General features: G+C 41.4%; 2 protein-coding genes across 5 annotated transcripts in view; one reads left to right on the top strand and one right to left on the bottom strand.

The window, feature by feature from the left end:
* LOC308384681 (RNA-binding motif, single-stranded-interacting protein 3) overlaps positions 1 to 12,913 on the top strand; it is a 312,357-nt gene that overhangs the window by 201,545 nt on the left and 97,899 nt on the right. The gene's annotated exons all lie outside the window — the stretch shown is intronic.
* Positions 1,112 to 3,703, bottom strand: LOC308384682 (putative nuclease HARBI1). The gene is made up of 4 exons (XM_080863251.1): positions 3,048 to 3,703; positions 2,859 to 2,971; positions 2,662 to 2,773; positions 1,112 to 2,581 (listed from the first exon to the last, which is right to left on the bottom strand). The coding sequence occupies exons 1-4, from the start codon at positions 3,478 to 3,480 to the stop codon at positions 2,202 to 2,204; spliced, it is 1,038 nt and encodes a 345-aa protein (XP_080719377.1). The 5' UTR covers positions 3,481 to 3,703; the 3' UTR covers positions 1,112 to 2,201.

The following is a 12,913-nucleotide window of genomic DNA, read 5'->3' on the forward strand; positions in this document are numbered from 1 at the left end:
CAACCATGGTGCTTTCTGTGTTTTTGTTCATTGTAATGTTTTTGGCACTACTTCATAGAAGGGCCGTGCTGACCATCAAACATGGTCAGCGTAAGATATGTGATGACACATATTTATGCACATATTTTTCCCAATCTAAGCCCTTTACTGCTCAATCTAGTAGGAGGGTAACAGAATTTGTGTGAGTAGGCAGAATAAAGAGAAGGTATCTGATGGCATTCGTGGTTCATTAGCCTAAATTATGTGTACCTGCACCGCTCTTGGTCGGGCTTGTTATAAAAATTACTCCGTTTTGCAGGACAGCTGTTGGTCACGTAGAGGCTTCTGCTAATCAGAACGTTGGTGGTTCAAACCCCGGCTCCTCCAGACCATATTTCAAAGGGTCCCAGGATAATAATGATGAAACAGTGTTTGGGTGGTAACAAGCATCTCCTTGGTGTACTGTAGTACAAAATGTGCTAAAAGCTCATTGACTGGTCAGTAATACTAAAACAGCATTATCAATATAAATGCAGTTTGATATCTAAAATCTGGGGTTTCCGTGTGAATTTTCTGTAAATATCTTTTTGCAAACTCTAGCCAACTGGACAAGTTTATGTAAGTTTGATAAACTATTCCAACATATTTGCCAGTTTCAGCTTGGATATGCTGAGCTTAATTTATTTATTTATTTTAAGAAAATTCAATAATTTACAAACTGCATAAAATAAGTATTTTTCCAAGTTTAACAGCAGGGCCCTGTTTCAGGAAGCCGGTTTAGAAAACTCAGAGTGAGTAACCCCGAACTGTCCAACTCGGAATATTCGGTTTCAGAAAGGCTGATAACAAGTAGTTCAGTCAACGCGGAGTTGCTTTAACCCCAAGTGAAGCGCGCGGACGAGGATACATAAAGCCCTGATCAGTGGAGCACAGATTAAGCGAGTCACCATGGAGACGGAGGGAAAGAAGGCGCGGTCAATGTATTTTACAGCGCTTGAGGCCGAAATTCTGATGGCAGCATATGCCGATAACATGCAAATTCCGCGGAAAAAAGTAACACAGCGACAGCTGCAAAAGAAAGTGAGCATGCATGGCAAAACATAGCCAACAGAGTCAATGCGTGAGTGTTAATTTAAACATTGATCTAGGGATTTCCACCCATTTAACACGTTATTTTATCATATGTTATTTTATTTGTTATTTTATACATTTTATGTTGTGATGTGATGTGAGCGCAGGTGCAACCCAACAGGCCCCAAACGTTCCTGGCAGCAAGTAAAAATGAAATATAAAAATATAGTCCAAACAGGTAAGGTGTAATTGTATTATGAGCCATAGTGCTTGGTCTGTTTGTCCGATGTAAATCAATTGCAGTTAGAGGCTACATTAATTTTCTGTCTGTAAGCACTTATTGAAATTATCTGAGCACATTACAAGTACATATTTGCTTACTCTGTATGCTCAAATGTGGCCCGTTATAGCCAACAGAAAAAAAGCGGAGGCCCGAAAAACAGGTGGGGGTCCTCCACCACCACCACCACTCACAGAGGCTGAGCAGTTGGCCCTCAGCCAAAACAGTGGGCACCCTGTGGCCGAAGGCATCTCTGCGGGGACATCCTCTGAGTCAATAACCCCGCAAGACACAAGTGCCTACATAGGGGGTAAATTCAAAATAATACATGATGTGCATACATCCTTTCTTCACAGTCACCTTTGCAGTGCTACTCATTCATTTGATAAACTCTTTACCATAATGGATTATTTTGTAGTGAAGTTATTTTCCTACTGATTTTGCCTTCCCTCAGTCTTGGTTGTCTTTGAGAGCATAATGACAATGAAGTGTAAGGTGATTGGTATGTTTGTTAATTGCCATTTGGTCCCTTGTAAGTTATAAGTGACCTGTATAAACCTCATATTCTATCAGTTGATGGTGGTGGTGTACTGCATCTGGTGCAGCCTCCTGTTGAGCCAGACCAACATGCAGTTGTGAGTAATACTCCACAGATTATATGAGTTTACAGTAGAACAGCAATGTTGTTTATTTCTTTACTACAGGAAAATAATGAAGAAACATTGACAGCTGTTACAGAGGAGGAAGCAACAGAGACACTTTATGAGGTTTACATCTTTTAATACTTTGTGTACAGGAAACACAGGCGACCAATAAAGCCAGTTGAACAAAAAATCTGTTTATTCTTCTTTCAACATGTTGAGGTGATGGGTCAAAAGAAATGATTGTGACATATGGTGTCTCTGACTGCTCTTCCATCTTGTATGTCCGTGCGAGGGTCAGGATGTTCATGGTTTGGATCACTGCTGTTTGGTTCAGAAGGACAGTGTTCTCCTCTAATTGTGGCAATGTTGTGAAGAATCACACATGCCACAATAATGTCACATGCCCTTTCTGGGGTGACCCTGAGTCTTTGCAGGCACTGGAACCGGGCCTTAAGCATTCCGATAGTCATTTCAACTCTGGCTCTTGTCCTGCAATTAGCCAGATTATATCGCTGCTGTGGGCCCGGTTCAGGGTCAGAGTAAGGGGTAAGCAAATAGGGTAAACATGGATACCCCCTATCACCAAGCAAGTAGCCAGTGAACTCTCCTAAGACAGAAGGATACACTTCAGTTCAAATGTCCCTGAAGCAATTGGTCTTTATATATTTTAAAGTATTTTCAACTCACCATGTCCAAATTTTGTGCTCAGTGTACATTCACGGAATATTTGTGAGTCATGGACAGAGCCTGGCCACTTGGCTTCCACATTTGTGATAATGTTGGCAGCATCACATATGATCTTCACAGTGCAGAGAACACAAATTAGCATCCATTACTATGATGAAATAATTTGTTAGTTTGAAATGCTACAGGGAACTATGTACCTGTACATTAATGCTGTGGAAAGACTTCCTGTTCACATAGTCTCCTTCATTTACTGAAGGAGCAATGATTGGAATGTGAGTACCATCTATACAGCCAATCACGCCTGGGAACCCTGAAAATAAATGTAAAATTTAAGTAGTAGTTCAAGTATCACCACATCATGAATTAAGTTTTGGTCATCCTGATACCTGCAATTTTGTGGCATCCCTCTTTGATAAATCTTGTGGGTCTGTGACCGGGGAACACCACAAACGTGTACAGGAGACGTTTCAGTGCAACTGTAACATTCCTGACTGCCCGACAGACGGTAGCCTTGGAAACGTGCTCAGCGTCACCAATATTATACAGAAAGCTCCCGTTTGCAAAAAACCGAAGTGCAATACAAATAATATGTACAGAACTGAGAGCATGTCCGCGATGTGTCACATGCGTAATATATGGCCTGAGGATGTTATCCAAATAAATTATAGATTGTGCTGAGAAACGGTAACGTTCGCACAGACAATCATCAGGAAATGATAAAATGTCCAAACGCGCTCTGATCACTCTCTCCCGGCGGAGAGCTCTGCGGAGAATTTGGGCTTCACGATCTACTGGCTCTTCAAGGAAGGGACACGCCATGTCTGACACTTCCTACTGTCAGGTTTCCGACAAAGGGGCGGAGACAGTCAGGGTTAGTTGTAGTAAACCTGCTAGGGGGCAGGTTAGCTTCACGGCGTGTGTCGTCATAGTGACTCACTCAGGCTTCAGCTGAACTCGCTTTGTGAAACCGAAAACCCAGAGTTTTCGTTAACTCAGGGTATACTTACTCAGTTTTTCCACTAAACCGGCTTCCTGAAACAGGGCCCAGGAAGTGAAAGAACTGAATCTCCACTCCATTCAGTGCCCTTTCTGATACGCGTCCCTTTTCATGAGGAAATTTTGCAGCTGAAAGAATTTAAGGATGTCAACAAAAGGAAGATACCTCTCCCTTCCTGTATTGTTGTTGCTACTTGCTTTGAAAATATCGTCAAACAGACGACAAAGCAGTAACAATATTAGTGTTTGTGTTAAAAGTTAAACATTTAATGCTGATAATGTATCCGAGAATGACTGTAACACTATTAGGCCAGATGAAGTGTGCTGTGCCATTGATAAATTGGCCTTGATAGAATTATTGCAGAATAATACTATAACAATAATATCAATAATGCTTCCATAGTACTCTTTTGTTAATGCACAGCATCCTATCTGACCCCATGTTAACTGTTCCTTTGCTCTAGTCAAACACAGAACTACCTGTTACCCTGACGAGCTCACCGTCAAAGGTAATTGAATAAATTTTTTGAACAGTCTGCCATAAACACAGCACAGATCTGTGCATTGATGGAAGTTATCCCACATAAAACATACTGTACTGATCATGGTCAATCATTCATTAAGCTACAACCAATTTAAGATCACTTCATATCTGATCACGATATTGCATTAAGCTTTGCAACCCGAATGAGGCAAGAACCTCTGACATCCAGCAGCGTATGGGATCAATTTGTATGGGAATGATCTTTCTAATACATAAAACAAGCATTTTAGTAGATGTCTGATGCGAGATGGAAAATTATCTGACCTTTTAGCTGTTCTCATTGTAAGGTTTGCCTGCTGAAGTATGGTGGCATAGTATAATAATGACCAAGAAGGACCAGAAGCAAAAACTTTCCTTCATTCTGTTTCATAAGATTAAGAAATAAAGATCTGATAGCATCACGAATGATCTTTGTGATGATGATGTTTATGTGATGCAGCACCTGTTTTAAAGAAATTACACACGGGAACCCAAAGTATGTGCAAATTATTTGAAAATACCATTTTTAAGAGCCTATTGTACTTTATGCAGCACATTTGTAGTGCAGTTATAGTGGAGTAAAATGAGAGATATTCCGTTGCACATAATGCTGCATTCAGTTTGTAACTAGTAATATTCTTACCTTTTGTTCTCCTCCAGCAAATGTTCTACTTTAAGCTATACAAAATATTTCTCCGGTTTCTGGAAACATTGGAACAATTGCCTATTCACTGCCATTGATATAATTTTTTTTTAACTCTACTTTTGTATTGCGATTGACTCAAGTGTAAAATCTTCTTCCTTGTGAATTTGAAGTAGAATGTGTTTACCAGCAGTTGTAAGCAACAAAATGAGGGGAAAAAGCAGGACTCAAGCCTGTATTACAGTTATTTGGCAAATGTGTTTCTCTGAAACAAATTAAATAATTTATCCCTTGCATTAACTACGAAATGAACACTTTAAGGTTTACTGATTTCCTCAAGGATGCTTCTTGACAGCTGAACCACCACCCCCTATTGTTAATGACTCAATCGCTTTAAAACTTGACCTTCAGCCACCTCTGAGATAATGGAAATCCAGTCAAACCCGATCAATTCGTGAATGGGTAGAATGAGGAGAATGGATTTACCTCGGTGAAGTTCATGTTCATCAGGTCCCAAGGTGACAATTTATTATACATTTTTTTTATGTAGCAGGTTTGTATTTCAGCATCGTGTCCTGCAAATAAAAAACAGACAATAGGACTGCTGCTTTAACGCCAAGGTCGTGATTGTAAGTATTATAATAAGAAACATCACACATGTATTAAACTTAAACTTTTTGAAGGTACTTCCACATACCTGCACTGTCTCTGCCAGTCACAGCCAGCGAGAGCTGCCTGCTTGGCTTGTTTGTTGCACATCTGCTTAGCAGCTGATGCACAAGTTGACCTTAGAGAAACTCTGCTTTGTCATTTAGATGTACACACTGAGACAGTTAAAAAAAGAGGAGACATCTCACACACAATGGAGCCGAAACACCCCGTCCATATAACCAGCACGGGGAACAGTAATTAGTTAGTGCCCCCAGGACTGTGACAGGCTCTTTTTGACAAGAGGAAAGGGCAGGGTGACATTTTTGGTCAGCACACTACACTCACTGTGCTGCATACTTCACAAAATTACCAGAGGGGTTGAGAGTTTAATTCCCTGAGCTCGTTCTCCGAGTCTGTGTGTCTGATAGAGCCTTCAACCTTTATAGACAATACTTTGCACACAGATGACATGCTGGTTTAAAAGGACCCAGTGCAGTATGTCCTTTGGGACGCTGGCCCCTCATCTTCTTTGTTTAGACATTAACAGCCCTGAGAGAGCCAAACGCCTTCTAAGCACCATCTATAAGTGATACATTCTCCACTCGAATGCTCAGAAGCGGATGTACTCTCACAAGGGACCTTAGACAGTGGAGTTTTATAGCGATTATGTCTCCGTGTTGCTGTCTGCGTTTTGAAAACTGGGCAGCCATATTTGTTTGTTGATGAGAGATTAGCAGCCTTTAGACTCCTCTGTAGAACAAAAAAAAGCCACTAGAGAAGAGAGGTGAAAAGAAAAATAACATTCACACTGAATCTGAGATGGAAGGAGAGAAACGGTAAAGACCTATTAACAGTTTGATGCTGCAGCCTCTTAATCTTATCTTAATATTTCTCAGTAAATAAACAGATTTTCATTGGTTGGCTTCAGCTGTAATTACTCCTCTGTGTAACAGTACTGTAATACCTGCACAGACTGCACCCCCATCCCCACGCTACACACACACATACTTATCCATCTCTCACTAAACCTTGCACAGGCTGTTGTCCGAACAGTTCTGGCCAGTCCTATTACACTCGAGCTAACTGCGACGGCTGTCAGTTTAGATTTATTAGCCTAACAACTTTGATAGATGGGCCAAGATCATGACTAACTGGCTGCCCACTCACTCCCCAATCCCATGACCTCATCACTGGCCGGCTGGCAGGGTCTTGACTTTCGTCATGCCCAACCATTTATTAGGCCGCTGTGACCGGTGCCATCTTACCAGACCCTCTGGTACTGCACTGGTGGCTTAAAGTGGCTTTCTGTTGCCTTTCTTTCTATATGTCCACTTTTTGTGTTATTCTCTTTCTGTTAACCATGGCAGCAGTCATCTTGAGACACTTGATATTCTGAGGTAAAACCCTGAGCCTTACTGTTGGGCCTGACTACAGAGACACAAAAGTGTCACTGTTGGTTTGCTGCTGTTGTCACAAACTCCAACAGCAGTTAAAGGTTTTAACTTCCCATGAGTGGTCCAAATGAGCTACACGTTTGTCTCTGCCAACCAGTCTGGATTAATGACTACAGACAACATGTGAGCCATGCGGGTCATTTCAGTTACTGCTGTGAAATACACTTGAAGAAAGAGTAAGACTGCAGGGAGCAGACGTCCTGTAACAATACAATGTGAATGCACTTCAAGACATTTCACAGCTGTCACTACAGCTGCAGTGCTGTGCAAAAGTCCTGAACCAACCCTCACTTCTCTTGTAATTTTTGAAAGTGGACACAAGCAGTAGTCCTCCAGGCTTTCTGAAGAAAGGCTGGCTTTCTTTGTTGTTTCTATTGTTGTTTGTTAAGCCACTTAACACTGACCTATGAATCATTCCAGCTTAGAAAAAGCACCTCACTCAAGATATGAACCAATGTTGTGCCTACACATGACAGACAGCTTAGCAAGAACCAATTTTAAATTCTATAGGCTTTTTGTGACTCGCAGTCTGTCACACCAACATATAATTTATTCACATCTCTGTAGATGATAAGATAACACAGTTTGACAGACACTAAATAATAATAATAATGGATTGGATTTATATAGCGCTTTTCAAGGCATCCATATCGCTTCCACTATTCATTCACTCTCACATTCACACACTGGTAGAGGCAAGCTACGGTTGTAGCCACAGCTGCCCTGGGGCAGACTAACTGAAGCGAGGCTGCCATATCGCGCCATCGGCCGCTCTGGCCAACACCAGTATAGGGTGGGTAAAGTGTCTTGCCCATGGACACAACGACCGGGACAGAGAGCCCGGGGATCGAACCGGCGACCTTCCGGTTACGGATACGCTTCCCAACCCCCAGCTCCACAGTCGCATTTATGCACCTATAACACGATTCCCAAAGCGCTATTGGCTGAAAACTTGGTGTATCTGGAAATTGGACAAGTGGAAGACAAACGAAAAAGTGGCAGGCTTTAATAGAAACAAGTCATGTTCTTAAAAAATAGAAGATAATCCAGCAAAGACTTGACTCAAGATGCATCTGCTCCTTCAGCCGATCCGTCTACTGTTCACTGAAGAATGGCATGAATTTTCAGCATGATAGTGATGGGATCATGTTGACAGAGAGCACAGAACTATTCTGGAGGACTACTTTAAGAAATTACAAGAAAGCCTGCCTAAGAGAGTTCAGACTGTGTTAAAGAATGAAGGCGGTCGTACCAAACATCAACTCTCAAGCTGATTAGAATTGTAAAAACTGTGTTTTTGCCTTATGTACTTACTTATTTCCATGTATGTTTGCACTGTGTCTGTTTCCTATTTTCTTGGCAAACTTAAAAAAGGGGGGCAGCTCAAGACTTTGCCACAGTGCTGTATAATGAGGAATCACATTGACAGTTATGTCTCATATAAAATGTGAATAAATATTTAAAGTTCTTTCATTAGGGTTAGTCTGAAATATGTCCGAGATATTGACACCATTGAGTAGATACGTGGTTCTTACTCTGTGGCCTTGTCACTGTGAGGCTGTGTTTCTCCACCTATATTCTTCATTAATGCCATTTTTCACTTGATCATCTCCCTTACATGCTTACACTTTTATTATTTCCCCTCATTTCATGCTACCCTTCATCCCCCTCAACCTCCCTACTGCTTGCCGCACCCTAACAATCCTAACAACTCGGTGTGTGTATCGTGCAATGTCAGGCAAAGGCATCCCCATCACATTGCAGTTTGGCAGGCTGACCTTGTCCTGCACTTCCTGGGATCCTCGCTGCAGCCTGGTTAATCCAGCTAGCGTGGCTGGCTACGGAAACATCAGCTATTTTAATTACCAAATGATGTATTTTAATCCCACTAACCAATCAAACCGCAGAAAGCAGTGATGAATTATTGGTGTGTGTTTGTGCACTGGAGTCTGTCTGAGCAGGTTCACAAATATGCGCATTATCTCTGCAGGGTCTTATATAGCAGAAATACATGCACGCCCTCCCGTGAAATATGGTAGACTGAGCCATTCAGAACCACAAAAGACAATGTTCTTCAATCTACATTTGTTGAATGGATCCTGTGATTTAAATATATACAGATGGACGCTGAAATGGTCACAAACATACAACCAAACACATGCACACATGTGTTCATGAAGGACTTGGATGCAGAGATTGCAAGCTGGTCTCAATGGTGTCTCCCTGTGAAATCTGGCTGTACCACTTAAGCTGAACCCACAGTGAAGTAAACACAGGGAACCCAGATGGTCACTGCTCTCACCTCTGCCAGAGGCAGGCAAAAGATGATTTACATACTGTATCTGTCTGTGTGCCTGTTTGAAATTGTATTACTACATGCATGTGTCAGGCGATGGGAATGCTCAAACGTTATCCTTGCCTGAAGTTATATAGATGATCAGTTCAGTTCAAAAGTTCAGTCAATCAAAATACATCTGTTTATTTTTGCTGTTTAACATCCTAATCACGAAGAGGCCTTGATTTTGTTTTATGAAGCTATTCTTGAGTGAAAATTTTCATAATTCTCTCTAATGCAAAAAAAAAAAAGCAGTCAGAGCTGTTGGTTATCAGCACTTTTCTCTGCATTAGGTCCATCCTGCCATACCATGAATTACTCTCACCAGAGCCTGTAAAATAAACAGGCTGTACTTAAGTATAACTCAGTTAATGTATTTGTTCTTATAAGCTAGACCATAATATTATAGTTTAGCATGGTAAAGCATATTTTACTGAAGGGCATGTCAATTTCTCAGTACCCTTTCTCAAATCTGATCTCTTATCTTGTTTTGCTGGAGTTTCATTTTTAAATTTGTTTATAGGAAACAAAGCTGAAACTATAATGCGCTCAATATAAGCTTATTTCCATAAATAAAAATACAAGTGTAAATACTGCCATGGGCCCTGTGAAAAAGCAGTACTTTGCAGCATCTTTGATAGTCTCGTACTTCTTGGTTTCACCATTGCTATGCCATGGACTGCACTCGAAATCAGTGCAAAGCCTGTTCTCTCAGCCCAGACGCCATTTTGGCTCTGGCAGAGGTCCGTGTTTTTCATCCAAGTGCTCTGTGACAGAGTGTAATCAAATCTTGGTCTCCTCCTACACGGGACGCTAGACATCTCCCTCTGTCAGCCGCAGGAGATTTGTAGGCTCATCATGTTTTGGTCCAGGCAAGTTTTCTGTATATCCGCCACCAGAGTCGAAGCGAATAGGATGCGGATAGAACGAGATGGTGTAGATGGTGGCAAAAACACATTAAATGCAACGCGTAGTAGTTTTCCTACCTCACTTTCTTTTTTAGTTTGCATGAATCCCCAAGTGGTTGATACCTGCCACAGTGATATATTTGCTTACTTCCTTCTACAGGAGAATCTTCCAGTACTTTTCTTCTTGCTTCTATTTGCTGTAGTCAAGCTTTTTAACTACACAACCTTTTCGTATTAACCACCGAGCACAGTAATTTAAAATGTGTTACTGCTATAACGCTCCACCATCCATTCTTAAAAGGAAAAAAGCTCAGCGTGAACCGGTGGCACCATGGAAAAAGCACTCATTAAAGATGTCAGTGGCGTTGTCTGCCAGGCCAGGGGTGCTGAAACAGTTGAGGCTGAAAATAGTGTTGATTGATGAGTTTGAAGGTGCACGCAGTGTTGACGGAGCGGCGTGTGCATTTTTGTCCGTTCTTCGGATTACGTGAACAAAAACCGAGGCGCTGCACTATTGTGCCTGCACTGCAGGTTCATATTACATACAGTGTGTGTTTGCGTACGTGTGTTTTCTTGTGTGAGTGACTAGTTCGTGCACAGCTGACTTAGTATGTGTCATAGCGGTTGAGAATACAAACTTGGCCAACACATCAAAAGCAGTGTGTCATTTTGGAACAGCTTTACTCGGAGCACCGCTCACTCACTGAACTTCCCAGCACTTCAGCTTGTTTACAGTGGCACATGCCAAGCCTCCCCTCCATCTGAAAAGCCTTCAGCATGTCGTTAACTCCCTCCCAAAAGGAAACCTCCATTTTTTTTCCTCCCCTCCTCAGGGTACAGCCTGTCAGAAATACAAAGAAGAAAATTGCCATTGCATTGCTGCAGGAGGTACTGTGTCTGATACTTTGTGTTATTTGCGCAATTCAATTGACAGGCTTCTAGTAGTTATCATTTCTTGCCTCGTGTGTTCAGAGAGCAGTACATGGTAGTGCAGAGGAAAAGAGTCTGAGCCTAAAATCACATCCTAAGTCCCCAAGCATTAGAGTAAGCATCCGCATGGTTCAGATAAAGGAGAAAGGTGAGCGCGAGAACGGCAAACAGTATGAAAGAAAGAAATGAAAATTACAAGAAGAGAGTTGAGTAAGAAGAGGAGATAAATCCCTTTGAACTGCTGGGTAGGTTTCACGGATTGGCCTCCAAATAACTGCAGATAGCATCTCACAAGCCTGTGGGGCTATGTGCCCGCTGACATCGGAGCCCTCCAGACCTGCCTGGTTATCCAGGGCCTTCCAGGAAATAGCCAGGGAAGCCAGGGACCGTGCTAGGGTCAAACTACCTCTGCTGGCACAGTAACTGTTAGAACAGAGAGGCAAAAGAAAATAACAGGCAGGAGAAGTCATTATCTGTGTGGAGGTCCTATGTAGAACTCTCAGGAGGGGGGGGCTTGATGTTTGGAAAAGAGCTGCATATTGCTGGTTTTAAATTTCGGGTTTTGGAATCTAAGCGCTAAGTGCTGACACAGAATTGTTATTTTCTGGGTTTGTTTTTTTTAAATGAACTATTGTATTGAGAGGCTTATTTTTTCCCCGTGTGTGCAAAGCTTATATTCAAAATATTATATTCATATATGCTTTTCTCTCTCCCGTTCAAACACGCATACAGACAGACTCCTGTTGTGACATGCTTTCTCAGGTTTGTTAGGGAGCTAACCTCATCAGTGTCACAGCCTGGAAGGTCATGTTTACAGCGTGGGAGTGAGTGATGATGAGAAGGGAGCCAGGGTACCCCGATGCCTAAAATGCCACAGAGGTCGCATAGTAACAAATATGCAAAAGTAACATGTTAGTAAGGGAACTAACCCTCTTCAGAGTGTTATGCTTAAATAAAGGTAAAATACTACGCATGCAAAATTTCATGCAGTTTAAACAAGTCACTACTTTATTTAATAGATTTTATTTTTTTTAATGAACCAGTGTTGTGTACAATAATAAGACAACAAGAGCTTGAAACCATTTCTTTAGTTGTATCTGTAAAAAATGCTAAAGAACAGAACAAAAGGCAGCCAACATCCAATAAAGAGCTTTGAATGTCCTTCAAGAAACGGAGAAGTATTGCTGAAGACTATTTAAGGAAGTTACAAGAAAGCTTGTCTGAGTGAGTGCCAGCTGTGTTGAGTAATAAAGGTGGTCATACCAAATCCTGACTTTAACTCTTATTAGAAGAATCTGTTTTTGCCTTGTATACTGTATTTCCATGTATGATTGTGTGTTTTAATAAATCTCTGTAACTGTTTATGAGGGGTGGCTCGAGACTTTTGCACAGTACTGTACATTAACATTGTCTTATTGTACCTCCTGCAAGGGGACCAAACAAATATTATAACAACCTTAGACGACAGTATGCAAATTAGTTTTTCCATGTAATTCTACTCATGCTAGATCTTTAATATTGAATGCAAGTGTGCACGGATAGCTGTGTTTCCTCCCTTAATCATAATCAACTTTTCTTTCTCTTATTCCACTTTTTCTTGTTTGTCCAGCACAAAAGTCTAAGAATAGAGAATGTCATGTATTGTGCAGATTGTAAACATGACGGAGATTTGAACCTGGTTAATTAGAAAGCAAGAATGCTGGCGCAGATGCAGTCTTGAACAAAACAAACAAGGTCTGAGTGGACAGGAACATGCAGAACAAAGTTGGAACAAAACGGCATGAAAAAAACAAAACCCGGCCACGTGGCTGC

This window comes from Rhamphochromis sp. 'chilingali' (genome assembly GCF_963969265.1).
Source record: "Rhamphochromis sp. 'chilingali' genome assembly, chromosome: 17".
Lineage (NCBI taxonomy): Eukaryota > Metazoa > Chordata > Actinopteri > Cichliformes > Cichlidae > Rhamphochromis > Rhamphochromis sp. 'chilingali'.